The 23,117-nt window shown below is 39.1% G+C and overlaps 2 protein-coding genes and 1 pseudogene across 2 annotated transcripts; all 3 read right to left on the bottom strand.

Annotated features, from left to right (window-relative positions):
- Window positions 1-4,835: 4,835 nt before the first annotated feature.
- On the bottom strand, window positions 4,836-6,893 carry LOC146305209 (fibrinogen alpha chain-like). The gene is made up of 4 exons (XM_084711559.1): window positions 6,404-6,893; window positions 5,956-6,139; window positions 5,729-5,874; window positions 4,836-5,209 (listed from the first exon to the last, which is right to left on the bottom strand). The coding sequence occupies exons 1-4, from the start codon at window positions 6,509-6,511 to the stop codon at window positions 4,862-4,864; spliced, it is 786 nt and encodes a 261-aa protein (XP_084567685.1). The 5' UTR covers window positions 6,512-6,893; the 3' UTR covers window positions 4,836-4,861.
- Window positions 6,894-8,681: 1,788 nt separating this feature from the next.
- On the bottom strand, window positions 8,682-16,029 carry LOC146305208 (fibrinogen alpha chain-like). The gene is made up of 8 exons (XM_084711555.1): window positions 15,878-16,029; window positions 13,935-14,036; window positions 13,603-13,786; window positions 12,676-12,821; window positions 12,390-12,488; window positions 11,844-12,005; window positions 10,451-11,114; window positions 8,682-9,735 (listed from the first exon to the last, which is right to left on the bottom strand). The coding sequence occupies exons 1-8, from the start codon at window positions 15,932-15,934 to the stop codon at window positions 9,032-9,034; spliced, it is 2,118 nt and encodes a 705-aa protein (XP_084567681.1). The 5' UTR covers window positions 15,935-16,029; the 3' UTR covers window positions 8,682-9,031.
- Window positions 16,030-19,048: 3,019 nt separating this feature from the next.
- LOC146305207 (uncharacterized) overlaps window positions 19,049-23,117 on the bottom strand; it is a 41,671-nt pseudogene continuing 37,602 nt past the window's right edge.

Raw genomic sequence — 23,117 nt, 5'->3', positions numbered from 1 at the left:
GTGAGTTCAAAATTCTAAATTATGAATGATTTTTTTCCCGTATGTTTACTTCACATAGACTCTAGATGCTATTTATAAATTAGCTGTTGTTGCTAAACCAGGGAACAAAGATCCCAGACTGTAGTCAAAATGACCAAAATTACAATAACACAACTATGAATTATAATAAAATAAGACCCAGTGTTAAAAGTACTGTGTGTGAATTCAGTTAAATTAACATAGAAAAATAAATACATATCATATATTTGAATACTTTTCACTGAGTGATTTTAGGGTGATCAGTTAATAAAAAAGGGTTGATATTTTCCAGATTAAAGTCATAAATTTCCAAGAAAAAACTATTTTTTGTCACTTTGATCCATTCTTAGTAGGTGCTGCAAACGGCCTGAGCTGCTCTGCAGTTCACCTTTACTTTCTGCCGCAGCGTGAACCATAAATTCTTTTTACTTGTACATTTATGATGTTTTTAAAAACCTACTATCCATAAAACACCGTGGCAGAAAACAAATCATTTAAGTAACACAAAGTAGCAGATATAAAATTGTAAAACATTAAAAAAAGGTATGAAAAATCACTAAACAAAGTAAATAACTGACAAAAAAGGAACAGTTTTGTGAATAAACATCATAATTTCCACAAAGAACATCTGATTTATGCCTGTGTATGACATTGTAAAATGTTTTAACGTGTTAAAAAAGTCATGTGACGTGATGCGAGACTCACAGAAGCTGAAGCTGCACAAATCAACCCGAGACAGACGAGTAAAGTGAGTCCTTCCATCTTTGTTTCTGTCGCTCTTCCTCTGTGTGAAGACTGGTCTCTGAATGCTGCTCTGATGTTGCCGTCCAATCATTTGAAGCCTCCCGGTTCAGTCTGACAAACCTGTGACTCATCAGTCGGGGTCGCGTCGGGGTTGAGTAACCTCACAGTGATCGATGCAGAGGCTGTTTGTTGTACTGTTTGTGTTTACTGTGAAAAAGTACAAACACACTGAACTCAAACACACTGCAAACAGTAACAATTATGAGCCAGTAATTTCTCAAGAGATGACAAATATGGGACATTTTTTTTCTGAGAGTTAGATGAGAAGATTGATGCTACACTCACATCTGCTTTAAATATGAGGATAGAGCCGGAGGACAGTTAGCTTAGCTTAGCATCGTTATGCTGGTGGGCTAACAGCTAGCTTGGCTCTGTACAACAGTAAAAATAAATAAATGAATGAATAAATCTACCATCTTGTTTGTGGGTGGAGTCCAATGGCAGTTAGCATAGCTTAATATGTTGCAGTGTTGCTAGCTTGAGTCTGTACAACAGGGACAGAATCTGCCATCATGTTTGTCTAATCTGTGCAAAAACAAAAGCATGAAAGCATCTAGTTTCTGTATAGTGATGTATTTCCGAGTGAAACAGGACAAGCAGGCGGGACATAATGTTGGCAGGAGTTTTTTTTTTTTTAGTGCTGCTAAAAGTAAAAGTTCAGTCGATGGGTGGATGTTGTGATATTATTAGATTAAAGTGGTTGGTTCGAACCTACATAATCACACATCATGTTGTGTTTTGCAGGGAGAAAACATGAGTGGATTTTGATATAAAATGACAAAGAAATTGATTTTTAGAATAGATTGTAATTTCTTGGAATTATTTTAATAGGAGCTCAATATGGATGGAGATGTGGTCGAAAAGGGTTAATTTTTCATTTCATTTTGACTTTAAGGATTATGTGTTAGCTAAGCCACGTCCTCCCCTTGAAATGGAGTTCTTTGTATTGCTGTTTGGCTCAAAAGAATAAATAATTACAAATTTTGGAATGTATTCTAATACTCATGTCCATCAAATATGAAGCATGAGCCAGTGGCCTGTTAGCTTATTTTAACACAAAGACAGAAAACACAGGAAAACAGCTTGCTGCTCTTTCCAAAAATACCAAAATACACATCTCTAAGGTTCACTAATTCACTTTATGATTGTGTAATCTGACTAAAATGACAGAATTGGCTGAAAAAGCACATACATAGTTGAGCATTTCATAAAGTACTTTAATACTCATGTCTGTCTGTCAAATATGAAGCTGGAGCTACTAGCTGATTAGCTTAGCTCTAAAGGACAAAGATCGAAAAGAGAAGAAAACCACTTGACACTCAGTCCAAAAAATGTGACCAAACACACACCTCCAAGGCTCACTAACTCACACAATGTATTTTGTTTGTTTAATCTGTACAAAATGTGAAGTCTGCTGCGGTTTCACTGATGGCAACTCTTTTGGTAATCGATTAATAAGTAATTTTTAAGAAAAACAAAAATCCAAATTCTCAGATTTCTGCTCCTTAAATATGAATATTTTCTCAAGTCGGTACTCATAGTCTTCTGTACCTTGGGAAACTCTGATCAACATTTTTACGATATTGGTGTTGTATATTTGAACCCCCCAACTTAACAACAAAAGAAAAAGAAAATAACAAAAAGAAACAAACAATATATTTTTTAAGGAGCAGCATATTTTATTAGGGCCAGAGAGTGGCAAAGAAACAGAGCTTATAAGAAGATTTGTTGGAAAAATGAAATGACAGTAATGTGAATTTCCTAACATGGAAAAACAAATTTGCAAAAACATCCCCATTTTCTCTGGTAACTTGTGATCCACATTTTTCACAATTTGCTGATACTTCACAGACAAAATGATTGATTGATTATTCGAAAACAACAGATTTTCCTTAATTTCCCATGATACTCTTGAATCAGTTGCTAAATGTTGTCAGTCACTTCAAACACAGAGTAGCCACCAGTGCAGACATGCCATAACAAATTGAAACAATATTCTTTTACTAGGAAAGAAACAACTTATTGTACTGCATTTAATGCTCACAATATTTACATTCTGTTTCACTCTATTAGCAAGTAATCAGTTAAAAGTTAAAGTTAAAAGGAAAATAAAGAGAAAATAAAATGGAAATAAGACAATAAAATGAGGAGAGATTAGAAACTTATTTTAGTCACTGTCAAAATTTGTTTTCTTTTTGAAAGTTAAATGGTGTTGCTGATGGACCTGTTAAAGCAAGATATAGCTGATGATTGATATTGATTAAGGAGCTAGTTAGCTAGTGTTTTGCTAACTTTAGCTATCAGATGTAACAAGCACAAGATATGTTTTTCTTCTGTACATCATTTTGTAAAAATCTGTCTGTTTTTCATATATCTCAACACTCTTCTGTATCCATGTTTCCCTGAACCAGGACCCCAGGTGATCCTTCCAAACAGTGCTCCAGGGAGGACGGAGGCGGCTGGTGGTACAACCGCTGCCACTCAGCCAATCCAAATGGCCGATACTACATAGGCGGCGCCTACACGAAGCACATGGCCAAGCACGGCACAGACGACGGCGTGGTGTGGATGAACTGGAAGGGCAGCTGGTATTCACTGAAGGCCATCAGCATGAAGATCAGGCCTTTCTTTGCCTCCAACTAATCATGTTGGAGAGAGAAAGGCACACATAACACACACAGGAAACCGCCAAAATAAAAGACAGTAAAGTGTCTGTGCCACCTTTATGTTGATGGACACACACATTTACACACAATTAACATGATGGAATGAAAAAGACTGAAAGAAACAGAATTAAGCTCATTAAACTTTAGAAAAGATAAAGAGGAATAAGAAATGGTTTAATGTCAAGTAAACTTGTCACGTCTACAGAGGAAGAGAAAAATCGTACTGGTTGTGAGTGAATGTGCATATGAATACAGAATCTGTAAGAAAGGGTCAAGGTTTTGGTATCAGAAGTGTTCTGGTTTCAATGGAACCCACCTCCCCTTGTACACTTTCAGCTGAAACTATCATGGGTCAACTGCTAGTTGTAGTATAGCCTTATACTTTCTAAATTTCTGGAGCTAAAATATGTCAGATATATGCGCTGCAATCTTACACCAGTGGTATCATTTGGAGCCTGCGCAGTAGAGATCAGCGCCGGAGCCGCACTTTCAAGTTCCCCGCCTATACAGCCTAATCAATCACTAGGACAACTCAGCTGTCAATCATGGCAAAAAAAAAAAAAAAACAAGTAATTTTATATCATCAAATTAAAACCAAACTGATCAGAAAGATAAACACTTGAACAAACATCAGCGGGATACAAACTACCAAAAATGACAGAAACCATCTTTAGGAAAAATTTATCTGACATGTACTCTGATGTTTTAGCTTGGCCAGTGTGTCATGTGCTAACATTGGAGAGACAGGACTGACAACCTAAGAGTGAAAACTGCCTCCAGGGGGGAGATACAGATGCCACAACTTCTACTTTTATTGCTATGGGTTAATGGCATCTTGCAAAACAGTGTGTGTGCAGATATATGTGTGTATATATATTTGTGAGTTCTATAAAAATTAACCCACGTACAGATGTCATGGGAACATTAGCTCTAGAGACTAAGAACTGTATCAGGCTGTAAACGTGTTTATTTCAGCTATAAAGTCTGACATTTTAATATAGCTCTCAGAATAGCCAGCCTCAAGTGGCCATTTGTGGAACTGCAGTTTTTGACACTTCCACAATGGCTTTATTTTTCAGCCCCAGATGTTGCTGCTTGGTTATGCCGTCATAAATTGTTGTGGTTCATGCAGTAATTTGCTTTAGTTTTCATTTAAATTGATTTAGAAATGTTTATGTTGCTGTAAAGGTTGAATGTTCTCAACTGTTGCATTAAACCATGTAACTACATCAGCCACAGATGTGCTCATTAGCCCCGACTGAACATTTTAAACATGCAACAGGAAGTCCGACAGCATGGAGTTTATGTTTATTTGTATAGACCCTTCCAGTACAAGTTACACAAACTGTCAAATCATCCTCAGTGAAACCCTTTCATTGCAGCTCTGGAGGACTGAGAGTGTCCACATCTTGAGACACCTCCAGCAGCTCCTCCAGAACTACCTGGTTCTGTCCGATGTCCTCATACTCCGTCAACAGTTCCCTCTTGACCTTCGGGATGGTCTTGTACTCTCCGGACGGGTACGGGCCTACATCTACAGGCTGCAGTTTGATGTGTGGGATGTCTTTAGGAGGAGCAGCCGCCTTCCTTCTCAGAATGACAGTCTTGTCCATCTGGTCCATGTCAGTTTGAAGCGTCTGATAGCTGGGATGATTGACGTTGAAGGGCAGCACCGACCGACAGGAGCCAGAGCAGGCTCGCAGCTTCATGTCAATGTCCACCTGGTGACATAAGGAAGACGTCAGCAACAAGCAGTAAACACAACATTAGTCAGGCAATATTCCTGTTTCCATCAGTGTATTGTTATGTGAATTTTGAAGTTATGGAATAGAAAAGGTTGATGAAATGACAAGGTCAGAAAAAAAAAAGTTCTCAGTTTTACAAAAAGTGTTTATGCTCACTTGATGTGGTTTTTGCCTTTTTTGAATATTGAATATTTCTGACTGGACACTTGGCGCCACCAGCTGCTAACATCTTCATCAACCAACTCATAATAATCGCATAATGGTAGTTGATGGAAACAAGCATTCATTCACAGTTTTATTTTAAGAAATTTGGTTAAAATTTGTGATACATTTGGATGGAAACATAGACACATCACAAGTAGCGGTTTGATCCATTGTTAAAAGGGTACCATTAGTGCAACTTTAAGGCTAATATCATCTAAGAACATTGATGTACTGTCGAGTCTGAAAGAAGTATTCTTTTGAAGTTGTAAACAGTCTCACATCACACCTCACCTCTGTTCGATACAAGTCCTCGATTTGTTTCTGGGCGCTGTGACGCAGCTCATCGAGTTTCTGCGACAGCCTGGACGATCGATTCCGTAGTGACATGAGGTTCCTGGCCAGTCCTTCAGCCTGTTCCACAAACTTCAGCTCTGACACTGGAGACAAACACTGTATTAATCAGTCTGCGTTACTTTAATCATTACGTATATTCTGTCCAGAATACCAGTGGATCTTACTGTATCTGTTGACGATGACTCTCCGGTTCTCGTTGTAGATGTGTGTCATCAAAGTCATGGACTTCTCAGACCAGTCCTCAACCTCCTTTGCATTCTGGCAAACCTTTCTCATTTTTCCCTCCACCTTGCTCTCCATCTGTGAGATCAAACCCTGAAGTCTGCAGCCAGAGGGGCATTTAGAAACCTTTGGAGAACACGAGGGTTTACAAATATGTCTGAGAGTGTGTGACACCAATATCCACTTCCAATACACTGCAGCAACAGTTAACTATGAACTGCCAGGTGTTATAAGTTGGTCCAAGCTGTTAGAAAAGTAAATAAGACAGAAAACACTTTTTCTTTTAGGGCACTATCACACCTACCTTCATTTGATCCAGACCTTCTGACTAAAATTATATTATATATATTGTAGCAAAAAAAAAAAAAGTTATATTTATGTGTTTCTCACCCAGTCATCATCTGAACACAGAGCGAAGTCTGATTTCGCTCGACAGCGTTGCCTCCTGGACGTCTGGACGTGAACCGGTGGCTGTCGGCCATCTTGATTCTGCTGCATCAGCCTCACACACACTGCGGACAAAGAAAGAAAGAAAAGGAAAAACAGGATTACTCAAACATGATGTTGCACAACCGGTTGTATTGCAGCGGCGTATTCGGTGTATTCACTGGTTTGGACAGGATTAGACTCATATGAATGTTTTTTATTATTCAGTTTTAGTGGACAATAAAAGGCTTAAGCTTCAGCTGCTTTTTTATGATTTGTTCTCATTAAATTGGCTGAATCTTTCTTGTTGTCATGATTTTACAACACTTTTCTCACAGGCCAATGTCATTTTACCTCAGTGAAAAGATCATTTTACCTTTATTTAAAGTCCAAGAAGACAAGTTAAAAATAAATAGGACAAATCACAGATATGCACAGTAGCAGAATATAAACTGGATATTTAAAGGCAACGTGGTAAAGATTTTTTTTTTGTATTGAAGCCCCTGACTAAAAATACATGTAAACTGTACGATATTTGTTTTATAGTTCATCTATGAATGATAAATATGACATTAGAAATGAAAACACTGAACCAGACAAATCATCATTCCAAACATGAAGCAGTTTCATTTTCACACATGTACCCACATCCTAAAACATGGGAACATAAACACTGCATTATGTCAAATCCTTGTCATATTACTGTAATTTGCTTTTGATTATAAGATTCCAGTCACTTGTTTTTCAGGTGAAACATTAAACGGTGTAAAAGTAAATATAAAGTGTACTGAAACTGTCCTCATTTCTGTCCAACAAAGTCTAAAATCAACCTACACTTTGTTCTTAAACATCTGCAGACGTAATTTGCTGCATATTTTGCAATTAAAATTGACCATTTTGACATTAAAATGTATTTGAATTTGTATGTAGTGCATAAATGTATTCCTACTTTTTAGACTAAGGTTAGAAAATAAAAGCTAAACATAAAACATAGATACTCATGTATTTAAATGATCAGACTAAACACAAGTCATCTATTTGAATTTATTCCACTTTGTAGAGATATTTTTCCTGTTAATCAAGGTAAAAAAAAACATTCATTATTCTTATTAGTCTATGTTTTCACTTTTTATATGCAATAATTCCATCTATAGTCAAAAATAAATGTGTAGAAACAGGTCTAACTTTTCTACTACAATGAACAGAATTGCTTCTATATTCAAAGACAAATTTGTTGTCATGGTTGTAGGATTTTTGGTTTATTTTGGCTTGCTTTGTGTTTTTCCCTGTCTCCCCTTCCCCCTCCTTTTTCTCTCCAGGGCAGTGTGTGTGTGCAGCGGCGGCAGTGATTGGCTGGCTCATCTCAACTAGACACACCTGGCGCTCATCTACTCATTCACCTGCAATATAAGCCTGGTCAAGACGCCACTCCTGTGCCAGATTATACTGTTCCTGTTGGTAAAGCAGCACAGCTTTTTTCTTGCGCTCCTGTAGATTACTAGTGTTTTTTTTGAGATGCTAATTCTTCTTTGTTTTTGTGCAGCACCTGTTTGCCGTCCAGTTGTTTATGCAGCCCTCGTGCTCCAGGGCTGTCTCCTGCTCAGCCTGTTCCCGCTTCACCAGCCAGCCGACCGCTGCCTGCACCTGCCCTCGCTTTTTGTTGTCTCTTTTTGTCCCGTGTGTGGGAGAATAAACCTTTTTGAACACTTACTGTCTCAGTCTCTGCATCCGGGGTCCAGGCCCAGCTCAGAACGTAACATTTGTCAACATTTTTTGTTAATCAGTGTCCAAACAGGTCATATTAAGTATTCTTGTCATGTGTACTGTCAAACACTTTTAAATACTTTTTATAGACACTATGCATTAAATAAAAGTGCTTCTATAGATTAATTTCAATGGTTTATTATTTTGTAACAAACGTTTCGATACTTTTCTTCTTTGATATTTTGGTTCTGTTAATCAGTGTCAATAAGTCACATTAATTAACACTTTTTGAATACTTTTTAAAAAATAAATATTGTACACTGATAAAGGCAAAGACAAATTTTGTTGGAACAGGTCTTATGATAATTCACAATAATTAATAACTAATAACAAATATTGTATATATCTAACAATATGTGTCATTCTTTTTTCATTGCAAAAAAAAGTCCTTTAAGTACAAAAAAGTAAATGAAAATTACACAACCTTTGAGTGCGATTTGTTTTTCTAGACTGAAATGACACAACAACCCACAGCAGCTGAAGTGAACATCGTATCTTTATTGATCGAGCAGAGTTCAGTCTTTGGTCCGTACAGAGTTGAGCAACAGGGAGAACATCAGGTCGTTCTGAGAACACGGGTCAGATGATCTAACAAACAGGTCAATGACATTTACACAAGAGAAGAAGAATCAACACAAACATTCGGGGCGACACAGAGACTCTGTTTGACATGATTTAGAAATCTTGATTGATCCTGATTGACGAACAGGTCAACAGTTGAAAGGTCTCAGACCTCTATTTTTGTGCCAGTTCTTGTTTTGCAACTAATTTTCTTGGGCTTTAAATACTTAAATGACTTTATTTTGTGTTATTTGATCAATATTCATATTAAAAAGCAGCGGGTCGAATGAACATGCGAACGGTTTTCAGGCTGTAATTTGCGCTTTTATACGTCACCCACACGACTCCGTTCTCGATCTCATACGGCGTGTTCTGCTCCGGGTCGTACGTGCCTTTATAATAAATCCCATTCAAGTTCGCTGACTGGCAGTTGTTGTACCACCACCCGCCCCCGTACATCTCTGCGCAATTCTCCTCCCACTTATCATTGTCTTTGTCGAAGGTGCTGAATTTCATCCCGTTGTGGGACAGGTAAGACGCCATGTCAAAATTAGGCCTCACCAGAGCGTCCCCGGCATCCCCTGTGTACCCCGACACGTGCAGCGGGTACCCCTCCTCCTCCGAGCCCACCCTGATTGTGTACTCAGCACTGGCTACACCCCCGTCCCAATCCTCCAGCTCCACCTTTAGCATGGTCTCACCCTGATTGGTCAGCAGGTGGAGGTTCTGGTTGCCTAGCCAAAACTCCCCCTTGCCCTTTGCGTCGACCGAACCGAACCCGTTGCGATATTCGGCCCAGGTACGATTGAAGCTGAGCTCGCCACTCTCTCTTTGCTGGACTAACAACCACCCACCCATTAGCCCCTCCTGCTGGCAGTAAACCTCCACTTCCTGTGTGGAGTCCGTGGGTCTGATCTTAAATAGGCCGTTCGTTTCCCCTGTCAGGTGGTTCTGGTGGGCTGCGACACAATCTGCGAACAGAGAGGGGCACACCGCAGACCGCGAGTTAGCGTGGATCTGCTTTGGCTCAGCTAACTGAAATGTGCTGCAGTGATAAAAGTGCTAACAGTCACGTTCCCCAATTTGCCCTCCGCTACAACCCATTTTTGTCAATTTGTATTTGGAGAACTGGCACAAAAACACAAGGCCTGGAGCCAAGGCCTGGAGCCAAGTCCTGGAGCCGAGGCCTGGAGCCACCACTGAGCTCATGTTCTCTGGGAAATTTCAGGGAATATGGAGGATTTAACATCAGGAAGAGTAAAGTTTTTGCATCTTCATACAAGCAACACTTGTAAGCTTTTTTTAAAGACTTATTCCAATAAACTAAATATCTTAAACTCTAATAGCTTACATGCTTAGCTTAAAAATGAAACTTTCACTGTCGAATGGCTAACACTTCTCTCAATTTACATTTACATGAAGCCTTAAAAGTGCATCATAGTCTTTAGTCTCCAGTTTCATGGTTTACATAATTACCCAAATATTCCTCAATAACAATCTAATACACCACACTGAATGCAAAAGTATTTAAGCTCTTGCAATAAACAATAAAAATGACTGTGTTCACTTCATATTTTTGGTACATAAGGCTAGATAGCAAGCTAACTGATGCTAAAGCATGCTGTCTAGCTGAATCTGCCCCACTGGCTCTTGCAGATTTTTACTCCTGGTCGGATGTTTCGGTACCTTTTCCTACATAATCAGCCTGCCGCTCAACGCGGGTATTCTTCAGACTCCGTGCGTGGAAATCAGGAACATCAACATCTGCTGCGTCCGTCAGGAATCCACCAAAGTCATGCTCAAATGGATCCCCCAACCCACTCTTGGTATTTCCGAAGAGGCTTCCCTTGGTGCTACCGGTGTGGTGGACGGTCCTGGTTGTAGAAGAGGAGGAGGAGGAGGAGGATGCCTGAGTGAGGGAGGGGAAGATGGAGCTCATCCCTCCTCCTCCTCCATTGAGGTTTGTCATGGACTGGCACTCGGGGCCTCCCCCCATCACTTCCTCCACCCTTTCCACAGGCCCGTCCTTCGTGTGGACGACGGTCCTCCTGATGGTCTTGGTGCAGGCGACGCTCTTGGTGGACACATGGCCTGTGCCAGAGTGGCTGAAGCCGTCGAAGCCCGGGCCACCAAACAAATCGGTGTGGCCTCCGAGCTCAGTGATGGAACTTGATGACGTGGTGGAGGAGGAGGAGGAGGTGGAGGAAGAGGAAGGGAAAGAGGAAGTGGATGGGGATGATGATGAGGATGAGGATGTAGACTGAGAGAGGGAAGTACCTGGGTCCTTGGAGACGGTTGCTGGGGATGTGCTGGAGCCTTCCGTCTCTAGGGTCAAACGGACCGTATTCACCTGGGAAAGATAAAGATGAACTTTAGTGTGAGCGTGCATGGTTCTGGAAACTGCAGTGTCTGTGCTTCTGTGTGAATTTTGGCAAGAAAAAAAAGTGATTTCCAGGTCATTACAAATTTATTCTCAGGGAGTCCATCTAAAACTTGTCAAAACTGACAATATTGATTAAGTATGGATCAATATTCTCATCTCTTTGGAACATATTTAGTGACTGTTCAGTTGCAACATGAGAAAGATTGTGATCAGCCCAGTGGGACGTGCCAAAACAAAGCAACGACTAAGTTGCAGTAAATCACCCACCAGCTACACTGGAACTAGATTGGCCATTGCTGCTCAGCTTTGCCACCATTTTTTATTTTAGTGGCCACTTGAGGTATTGCAGCGATTATGATTCTTTCCATTATGAATTTTTGATCCTCATGGAGTTTTTATGTTTATAAAACTTTCCTTAAGCTGAAAAAAACAATTTAAAAATCTGTGATGTCACTATCTAGGTATCCTGTCTAGCGTTATAATATATATGACCGACAGCAGTGTAAGCCATTAAATCGGCTGTACGCTTTGTACTGGTGTTCCTATATGCCAAATACCATGTAATGCATGATTATCAAGCACAAATTGTGTATTCCATCTTGTGCAGTACTTCAACGTTGCCGACTCTAGTGTGACATCATTCCCAGCTGTAGGATTATATCAAGAGCTGACAAACCATCATAATGTGTCCCTCACCTCTGAGAATACGTCTTCTGTCTGCTGTGCTGCCAATCCTGGTGTGTCCCCGGACTTGTAGATGCTATCCACGGTGGAGTCCTGCAGCCGCCTGCTCTTCATCACGTACAGCGTCCCCACAGACTCAATGCTCTGAGCTGAGTGGGAGTCCAGTTGGTCAATCTGGGAGGAAACGGACAGAAAGACAAAGTGTCGTGAGAGCGGAATGAGTTACATGTGATAAAAATCTCTAGAGGTCAAAATATATTGGCATGTTCTATGATTTATCCATCACAATAAAGGATTTTTAATTTTTCAATTCCCAAATGCTTGAGACTCAGTTTTTGTGTTAACCTGTCATAACTCTGATACTTTCAATGGAAATACAAATAAGACAATTACATTTTTTCACTTATTAGATCAGTGTTGTTGTGCAATTAAACTTTACAGAAGTTGCAGCAGATGCAAGTTTTTTGTTCTTTGCAAATCAGCGCTCTCATTCTTACGGGACAAAAATTGGAGGTAATGTTCCTTGAATGGTTCCTGGGTGTGGGGTTCGGTCCTTACCTGTTTGCTCAGTGCCACGTAGCTGTCCTTGTCCACGTTATACTCGGTGTAGCTTTGGCAGGATCCTTTGCAGGCACGGAGCTTAATGTCAATATCCACCTGACGGAGGAGAAAAAGAGTTGGAAATATGATTCCTCTTTAACATCAGACTGCAACATACAGTGGACAAAATTAAAGTTCAGATGAAACGGCTTGGGGACGTTCTCAGTTTGATGGTCAATATGACTGAGCTCAGGAGTACAGCTGAGTATAAATAAATGTAAACGAGTATTTTTTGTCTCCGCACCTCCAGCCTCTCCATCTCGACGACCTGGTCCTTGACTCGATCCTTCAGGGCGGCCAGGATCCTCAGCTGTCTGTCGATCTTGATCTTCATGTCCATGATTCTCTGACGGAGACTCTGAGCCAAGTCGAAGTACTTGTTGTCATTATCTGCAGAGGAAAGGAGGATGCATTTAAATGACAAAAATAACAAAACGGGGAAACTGACTGACACAAACAGACTATGATCAATATTTGTGGAATTCTTTTCTACTTTTCGGATTTTTAAAACTTCTTCATCATGTCCTGTGGTTCTCCCACTTGAACTGTTGGCTACGACGCTACACTGCCCCCCATGACTGCCTGATTAACTGCTCCTTTTTGTCCGTTCTTTTCAGAAAATGTACACAGATATGAATGAAATGAACCTGAGTGAATGAGCCTTAACAATATCTTAATATTGTAATATTGCAATAAAAACGTGTCTCAGTATGTTACAGGATTGTGACAATACTTGATTCTTATTTTTATTCTATTTAATAAAATGTTTGTTTGTTTTGATTTCTTGTTTTACAATGGTATACACCTAAATCAAGCAATCATTGTCAAAGAGAGTTAATGCCAATTTTTTGCAGATGCTCAGGTCATGGCTGGATACTTTATTAACCCTAACCCTAACCCTAACCCTTATTTTATTTAATTAAAAGAAGGAAAGCAGATGCATTTACACGACCAAAAACACCTGTACACATCACATTTATTATTTAATGAAGATTAGTTTTTCAAGTCTTTGTTTTATGATATGATGAAAATCATATCATGGATTATTTATCGTGGTAATATCAAACCTTGAGTTTTTGACATGGTTATATTCTTAGTTTGAATTTCTAAATGTCACTAAAAACTTCTCCTTGTTAGTTTATAGCTGAGCTCAAAAAAGGAAGTAACTAACCAGAGTCAGTGACGAGTTTGTCCTTCAGGTAGTCAAAGGTCTGTTTGGTCGTGTGGTCAGTAGAGCGGTAGTTGGCCTTGTTCTGGTCCAGGAGGCTGCGGATCTTCTCGATCCTCTTCAGCAGGTCGTGGTCGTTTTTATCCATCAGACCCTGAATCCTGCAGCCCGACGGGCATTTAGGACCCTGATGGAGGACGGGAGAGACGGATGGAGGCACGGTGAGTGGGAAAGAGACAACATCTCACACAGGATTAAAAAAAAAAAAATCAGTTTGAATCAGTTAACATGTTCAAAACTAAGGATGGAAGCATAAATCAGGAGACGATCTGTACCCATTCATCACTGGTGCAGAAAGGCCACTCCTTCTGACTGGCACATTTTTCACTTCTGGTGCCGTGCTCCACCGGACGAGTTCCTCTGGGGTCGACAGGATTCTAGAGGAACAAAGACAGAGGGACGATGTTCAGAGATTTGTTCTTCAAATGTGCCATACTTTTTTTTTTTTCTTATTTAGAAATAAATATACAGTGGAGTTTTTTGATGAGGATTTCTCATTCAAACATGCATGATAACAAAACTCTCTATGCAATATGTTGTCTGAGAGACAAAGCCCAGGGTTTTTATTTAAAAAAAAGGCTATAAAGAACTAACTACTGCTTGTAGTTTCATGCAGAAACTACATGATCTCAATAAGGTCTGTTAATTATCTTGAGTAACCAGGTGTAACCAGTAATACCATGAATTGTGGAAAGAGACACTGCAGTTTATTTTTCTTCCTTTTTGTTTTGCATTTTGAGCAGCACAAGCTGAGTGCCATCTACTTCCATTATATTGGACAGAACACAGATATTTCCAAAACTCTGCAACTCACACCAAAAACATCTAGATGGATAAATAGCACTACAGGCCAGAGGAAAAATATGTATTTTTGCTTTGGGGTGAACGGTCCCTTTAAAGGGATAGCACAAAATGAACAATCAATGAATGTAAGCGACATTCACTCGCATTCACATCATCAGCTGATTAAAAACAGAAGCGTGATCCCAGCAGAGAGAGAAGCAGCGTGTGAATATGGACAGAAATGTCGACGTGATATAAAAACTTTGGTTGATCATGTAGCATGAAGTGTGTGAACTACACTGCAGACTAGAGTCCGTGTTACAGTTACAAAAGGAAAAATAGATCCACATCATATTCGCTCGTCTCCTTCTTCATCTCCCTGCAGTTCTCACACATTATGCTGCGTTCAGTTTGAACTGGAAAGTCGGAATTTTGACTTACAAGTTAATAATTTCAATGGTATGTTGCTGTTCGAGGTTGCTGTGTTAAATGATCTCAAATTTAATAAGCTGTTGTCAATTACTAAAGATATAAGTAATCCTGGCCATTCAGTATTAATGTTTAAATACAAAAACACAAATATTGTGCACCGTTTAGTAAACATCATTATATAGAATCCAGTTAGGAGGAAAAATAAAATAAATAAAAAACAAAATAAAAAAACAGAAGAAATAAACATGAACTAGTTCATTTTTGGGACTGTGAAGTGAGTTCAAAATTCTAAATTATGAATGATTTTTTTCCCGTATGTTTACTTCACATAGACTCTAGATGCTATTTATAAGTTAGCTGTTGTTGCTAAACCAGGGAACAAAGATCCCAGACTGTAGTCAAAATGACCAAAATTACAATAACACAACTATGAATTATAATAAAATAAGACCCAGGGCTGAAAGTACTGTGTGTGAATTCAGTTAAATTGACGTAGAAAAATAAATACATATCATATATTTGAATACTTTTCACTGAGTGATTTTAGGGTGATCAGTAAATAAAAAAGGGTTGATATTTTCCAGATTAAAGTCATAAATTTGCAAGAAAAAAATATTTTTTGTCGCTTTGATCCATCCTTAGTTGCTGCTGCAAACGGCCTGAGCTGCTCTACAGTATGTTCACCTTTACTTTCTGCCGCAGCGTGAACCATAAATTCTTTTTACTTGTACATTTATGACGTTTTTAAAAACCTACTATCCATAAAACACCGTGGCAGAAAACAAATAATTTAAGTAACACAAAGTAGCAGATATAAAATTGTAAAACATTAAAAAAAGGTATGAAAAATCACGAAACAAAGTAAATAACTGACAAAAAAAGGAACAGTTTTGTGAATAAAGGTCATAATTTCCACAAAGAACATCTGATTTATGCCTGTGTATGAAGATTGTAAAATGTTTTAACGCATTAAAAAAGTCATGTGACCTGATGCGAGACTCACAGAAGCTGAAGCTGCACAAATCAACCCGAGACAGACGAGTAAAGTGAGTCCTTCCATCTTTGTTTCTGTCGCTCTTCCTCTGTGTGAAGACTGGTCTCTGAATGCTGCTCTGACGCTGCCGTCCGATCATTTGAAGCCTCCCGGTTCAGTCTGACAAACCTGTGACTCATCAGTCGGGGTCGCGTCGGGGTTGAGTAACCTCACAGTGATCGATGCAGAGGCGGTTTGTTGTACCGTTTGTGTTTACTGTGAAAAAGTACAAACACACTGAACTCAAACACACTGCAAACAGTAACAATTATGAGCCAGTAATTTCTCAAGAGATGACAAATATGGGACAGAAAATGCAAATATCACTCATCAAGGTAATTTCTGTTGTTGGAATGTTTTGCAAGTGTTTCTGTTACCTTATTCTGGATATTTTACCTTTTATTTTTATCTTTCTATTAAATACAGTATGTTCCATCAGTGTTTTTTTAATTAGAATAAAAATGTTAAAGGGAAACTTAATTGCCTAATTTTTAGAGTCACTTTTTTGCTGAGAGTTAGATGAGAAGATTGATGCTACTCTCACATCTCTGCTTTAAAAAAGAGGATAGAGCCGGAGGATTATCTTAGCTTAGCATCGTCATGCTGGTAGGCTAACAGCTAGCTTGGCTCTGTACAACAGTAAAAATAAATAAATGAATAAATAAATCCACCATCTTGTTTGTTTAATCTGTATAAAAAACAAAGAATGAAAACAGTCAGTTGAGGTAATTTCTGTTGTTTCAATATGATTTTTGTGTCTTACTGTATTTTCAATGTTTTAGCTCTTTTATTGAAATCTTTTTCTAGTTTTCTACTAAATTGAATATATGATATCTTTGTTTTAGCAAAATAAAAAAGTTAAATGAGCAGATAATTCGTGTTCTTTCTTGAGTTACAGCTAATTGCATCCTGGCAGCTTCATATTTAGCAGATTTTCTATCAAATAAAACTGAAAAAAAGTTCAGAACTGTGAGAAATTAATTTTGATGAGCAGACTGATACTACTCTCATATCTGTGTTAAATATTAGTGTGGAGTCAGTTGGCAGTTAGCTTAGCTTAACATCTTAATGATGCAGCTAGCTTGAGTCTGTACAACAGGGACAGAATCTGCCATCATGTTTGTTTAATCTGTGCAAAAACAAAAGAATGAAAGCATCTAGTTTCTGTATAGTGATGTATTTCCAAGTGAAACAGGACAAGCAGGAGGGACATAATGTTGGCAGGAGTTTTTGAGCCTTGAAAAATGTCTTGTAGCTAACTAGCTAATCATGTCTGTCAAATATGAAGCTGGAGCTACTAACTGATTAGCTTAGCTCTAAAGGACAAAGATCGAAAAGAGAAGAAAACCACTTGACACTCAGTCCAAAAAATGTGACCAAACACACACCTCCAACGCTCACTAACTCACACAATGTATTTTGTTTGTTTAATCTGTACAAAATGTGAAGAGTACAAATGACACATGATGCAGACGATTAGCTAAACTTACCGTTTCCTGGCTCCAGTTTTATATTTGACAGATAACGGATTGATGATTTGACCTTGTCATGTTACTCTCTAATGTTTAAGTGTATTTCCTGAAAAGTAAACCCAACTGAAAATTTGGTTTGGTTTGATCCAGATTAGGCTGTTTGATGATTTGAATGCTAACTCAAATTGTGAGATGTGACTTTGGGGGATTTTCTGTGTATGCTTAAATAAGACACTTTTTCATTCTGCTAGAAATACTGTGATATGAGGTGTGGGTTGTACTTAGAATATTAATTAACATTCAAGAACAGAAGGATAAAGAGTACAACACAAAATGAAATATTAACACATAATAGGTTTTCTTTCTTCTTCCATGTTGTGATCACAGCTGAGAGCAGCAGTGAGTCATTCAAACCTGAACGTTAACCCCTGATTCAAAGTACTCTTACTTTCTACAAGAACAAAACATCCCAGTGAGTCATTTACAGGAAATCATATTGAGAGCACAGCTGGAGTGTGGACAACACTTTGAGGTGTCCAAAGTTTAGATGTGAGGACATGAGACTGATGAGGTGAATGGAGCAGCAGCACCACCTGCTGAAAAAATTACTGCTCATGTATGACACATCATGAGCCTGTCAGATTGTTGAAAGCAACACAGTGCAGAGTACAAATACTGTCTGGGACAGGGAGGTTATGACTGTAGATCACAACTAAGCCAGTGAAAATCAGTCAGTCAAAGAAAATCTCTTTATTGTTCAAGTTACACTTTACACTACTAACAGTCAAATAACTTCAACTGTGTTATTTGTCTTCTTGACAGAGCTGCAGTTTCACTGATGGCAACTCTTTTGGTAATTGATGAATCAGTCATTTTTAAGAAAAACAAAAATCCAAATTCTCAGATTTCTGCTCCTTAAATATGAATATTTTCTCAAGTCTTTACTCATACTCCTCTGTACCTTGGGAAACTCTGATCAACATTTTTACAATAACGGTGTGGTATATTTGAACCCCCCAACTCAACAACAAAAGAAAATGAAAATAACAAAAAAGAAACAAACAATATATTTTTTAAGAAGCAGCATATTTTATTAGGGCCAGAGCACCGACTGAAGTGAGGACCATTTGTGATGCAAGGAATATTTTTTGGCACGTGTCAATTGTGGTGAAAATTATGTCTGCTATGGGTTGTGGGGACAGGTGTGGCTATATTATTTGAGCACGCCCCCTAAAGACTAGTACCCATGGCATTTTTTTGACATTTCCAAATGTTGTATTTTAATTAACTCCTACAGAATTAATCAGATTGACTTCAAAATCAGTTTGTGATACAGCTCACTAACACCTTTTATGAAGCAGAAAATCATTATCTTTGATCACCTCAGCATTGGTGTAGTCAGAAATGGACCGGTAATGCTGGTTGGACAACGACAGGCTAGCCCTTGTTTTCAGTCTTAATGCTAAACTAAGTTAGCCAGATGTCGCTAGTAGTGCCTTCATACTTAGTGTACAGACACGAGAGTGAATCTGACCAAGAATGAACTACTATGCAGTTTAGGGTTCAGTGTCTTGCCCAAGCACAGTGTGGACAGGAGGATCTGGGGATCAAACAGGTGACCAACCCACTGTACCTCATGAACAAGTTCCACAACAAAGGTCCAAAGTCTCTAATCCTTCTTGTGTGTTAATCGGTGGCCCGTGAGGTGCTGCATGAGCCTGAAGCCCTTATGACAAAATTCACACTCATATGGCTTCTCACCTGTGTGAATACACGTGTTTGTTAAGGTTGCCCTTGTGGTTGAACTGCTTTCCGCACTCTGTACAGTTGTAGGGTTTCTCCCCTGTGTGAATTACCTGGTGCTTCCTGAGGGACAATGCCTGGGCGAAGCACTTTCCGCACTGGGGGCAGCGGTGTGGTCTCACAGCCGTCTCAGTGCAATCGTGGTTACTCAGCTCTTTCAACTCAGTGAAGCTCTGCCCACATAGGGTGCAGCGTGGTGGTTTCTCCTCATGGCTAGCTTGGTGTGTCTTCAGACCTGATGGATGGGAGTAATTTTTCCCACATTTGTCACACTTGTATGGTTTCTCCCCTGTGTGTTCGCGCTTATGGAAGATCAGGTGCTGCAGGACTCTGAAACTCTTTGAGCAGTGTGAGCAGTGGTATGGTTTCTCCCCAGTATGTATCATCTGATGCTTCTTCAGGTTGTTCCTGTTGCTGAAAGCCTGAGGGCACTCAGAGCACTTGAAGGGTTTCTCTCCTGAGTGGGTGTACTGGTGCGCCACCAGCGACATCTGCAGACTAAACTGTTTAGAACAGAGCTTGCACTGATACGGTTTCTCCCCTGTGTGAACTCGTTCATGCTGCTTCAGTTTTGCCAGCTGCTTGAAACTCTTCGTACAGGAGCTACAATTGTATGGTCTCTACTCAGAATGACACAGCATATGTTTTTTGAGGTCTCCCCTTCTGGTGCAAGTCTTGCCACACTGTTCACATTTATATGGTTTCTCCCCTGTATGGATCAGCTGGTGCTCCCTCAGAGTGCCCTCTCTCCCAAACTGCTTCCCACACGATTTGCACCTATAAGCTTTCTCCCCTGTGTGGATGAGGAGGTGCTGTCGAAGAGTTTGCAACGAGTAGAATCTCTTATCACACTCTTTGCAGGCGTGAGGCCTCTTTCGTTGATCTTCTTTAGATTTTCTTTCCTCATGACTTTCTCTGTGACGACGGGCTTTGGACAAATGTTCCCTCTGGTTCCTCTCTGCTTTGTTTTCATCTGTTGAGGACAAAGATCAAAAGGGAGAAATACACAGTACAGTTATTATTGACAGTTCACGATCATTCAGCAACACTGACCTGGGATGGATCTCTTTAGACAGAGAAGAGAGATAAAAAAAAGAGTGGCAAAGAAAGAGAGCTTATAAGAAGATTTGTTGGAAAAATGAAATGACAGTAATGTGAATTTCCTAACATGGAAAAACAAATTTGCAAAAACATCCCCATTTTCTCTGGTAACTTGTGATCCACATTTTTCACAATTTGCTGATACTTCACAGACAAAATGATTGATTGATTATTTGAAAACAACAGATTTTCCTTAATTTCCCATGATACTCTTGAATCAGTTGCTAAATGTTGGCAGTCACTTCAAACACAGAGTAGCCACCAGTGCAGACATGCCATAACAAATTGAAACAATATTTTTAACTAGGAAAGAAACAACTTATTGTACTGCATGTAATGCTCAATTCAGAAGATGGCACAAATGAGCACAATTTTGTAGTCATTTCATAAAGTTCAGAGTTTCTCCTCTCCAAAACCTATTGTTCATGACGTTACATACACTCCATAAGCAACACAAATTCATAGAACATCAAGAAAAAAAATATGTTCCCTTTTTCCTGTATTAAACATACAAAAACAACCGTACACCTGAAATTTCTCTTTTACCAAACCAAGAACACTTAACTGCCTTGCTACCTCATCATGACACAAATGTCATTAAAATTCACCAGAAAAACTGACTTGGTTACCCTTTTCGCTGTTCCTACAATCACCAACTCAGGTAGATGGTCACTGAGCAGCATCTCTAACTCGTTCTTTGGAGGCAGGCCATTAAATTAGCAAATAAAATGACCAAAATCACCCAAAACATTCATCCAGTCACCCAACCCTCACAGACTCTGCTAAAAGAGCCATAAGTGCCATAGAATCTTTATATATATATATATATATATATATATATATATATATATATATATATATATATATATATTTATTTATATACATATATATATATATGTGGAAGTCTATTTTCCACAGGTAAGATGTGCATGTATGGAGTCAATCTTGAGATAAAATGACAGCAATACAATAAAAAACTGAAGTGTATCACAGTAACATTTAATTCTTCTTTATTCCCATAAATCTCCGTTTCACTTCACCACTAGATGGAGCCACATGATCAGTGAAACATGAAATCAGCTTGTCTTTCTTTTTGAACAAACTGCAAACATGTGGGCACATTCATGCAGCTGATCATGTACAACTGGCTGCGGTGATTTTCAATCTGTGGTCCGGGGACCAACTGGGGTCCTTGACTTGGTTGTAGGGGGTCTCCAGTGAAGGGAGGAATACAACATTTTAACTCTTGTCACACGCTTTGGAAATCGGAAAACAACAAGGGAAGAAATACACTTGTCCATTTTAATTGATTGTAATTGATAATGATCCTAATAGTTTGATTACTGATTGACTATAAAGACTTTAAACCTACAAACAAAAAACACAAATACTAGAGGGGGAATCCTGAAGATAAAGGTCTGTAAAAAAAATAGTTGAGACGACCTCAAATTTCAAGGTAATGCACAGCAGTAGATTTGAGTTTTGAGCCAAGCTCAAACTCTTAAGTTTCTGTACACACATGTATCACACCCAGACGCACAAACAAGGGCCTGTCCAATGCTGCTTGCAGCTTCAATTTGATATTTTATCCTGTTCTACTTCAAATTTAATCATCTTTATGTGATGAACAAACTACGACTCTCATTTTGTCGTGCAGCCTTTTGTTGTGTAGTGATAATAAATAACATTGATACATTCAAATACACTTGGCGTTCTGCAAATGTTCAGGATGGTTTGAGAAATGTACCGAGGAGTAAATAAAGTCTGTATCCATTGTGGTGCAGCAGCGTAACAGCTCACTGTGACACAAATATTTCTGTAGAGAGATTAAGAAATAAAAAAAAAAGAGCCTGAAATAGACTGAGAGCCTCAGATAGAAAAGACATCCTGCGGGTCCTCAGGCTGATAGTGGATAAAGACTTGAACAATCAATATAACAGAGCAAGACCGATGACACACACTCAAGCACAAACACACACACATGCACGCACACACACAAATCCACAGGCTGACTCCTTTGATAATTTGCTCTTTTGAAGACGGACATTTTTGAAGTCCCTTTGAAGTGACTTTTACTAATGTTGTTGCTTTGCGAGCCTCAGTTAATTGACTCAATCATTTCAAATTCAAAGCCTCGTCTTTCTTCATATATAATTAATTCATATATGATGTAGAATAGCTGGAATAGGCTTGGCAGGGGGAGCGAAGGGCCACATCAATATGTCTTTAATCCTCCGAGCTGCTGGAGCAGAGCACGCATGACCGCGGGGCTGGAGTCCTGCTGGCCTCCAACACACAAATTGTGCTCATTTGATCATTTTTGGACGATTTATGCATCCAAAATACATAGAATTACTCCTTTAAAATGAGTGTGCGCGTAGAGGAGAGCCCTGGGAACCTGGTAAAAGAGCAGTGGAGGAAATACTGCACAAGTAAATTCTTTGCTTCTTTGCTTCAGTATTTTCAAAAATATTCTTTACTGATCAAATGAAGACAGTGTTCGGGTTTCTCTTTTTCTTTTTTACATTGGCACATCTCAAAGTGGGCTCACCCCAACTTTAGTCGAGGACTTGCTGGTCGTAGATCTTTTCACACCACATCTTAGCCCTGGTGTAAGAGTTAATCCTGTGATAACTTTCACATGCACATTGTTAGCCCAGGACTATGCTAAATCCAGGGCTATACCATCCATACCTCTCTTCTACTAGCCCTGAGTTAGAAGTTGGTTGGTACAGACACTGATGTGAACATCTGGAGCGTCCTGTGTTTAGTCAATTTTAAGGGGATAACCCTGCAAATTTAGGGACTAACTCTACTCTGGAGCAGGGCCAGTA

This window comes from Lutjanus erythropterus, chromosome 23 (assembly GCF_056507025.1).
Source record: "Lutjanus erythropterus isolate fLutEry1 chromosome 23, fLutEry1.hap2, whole genome shotgun sequence".
Classification (NCBI taxonomy): Eukaryota; Metazoa; Chordata; class Actinopteri; order Lutjaniformes; family Lutjanidae; genus Lutjanus; species Lutjanus erythropterus.
This window is presented reverse-complemented; position numbering and strand designations above follow the sequence as displayed.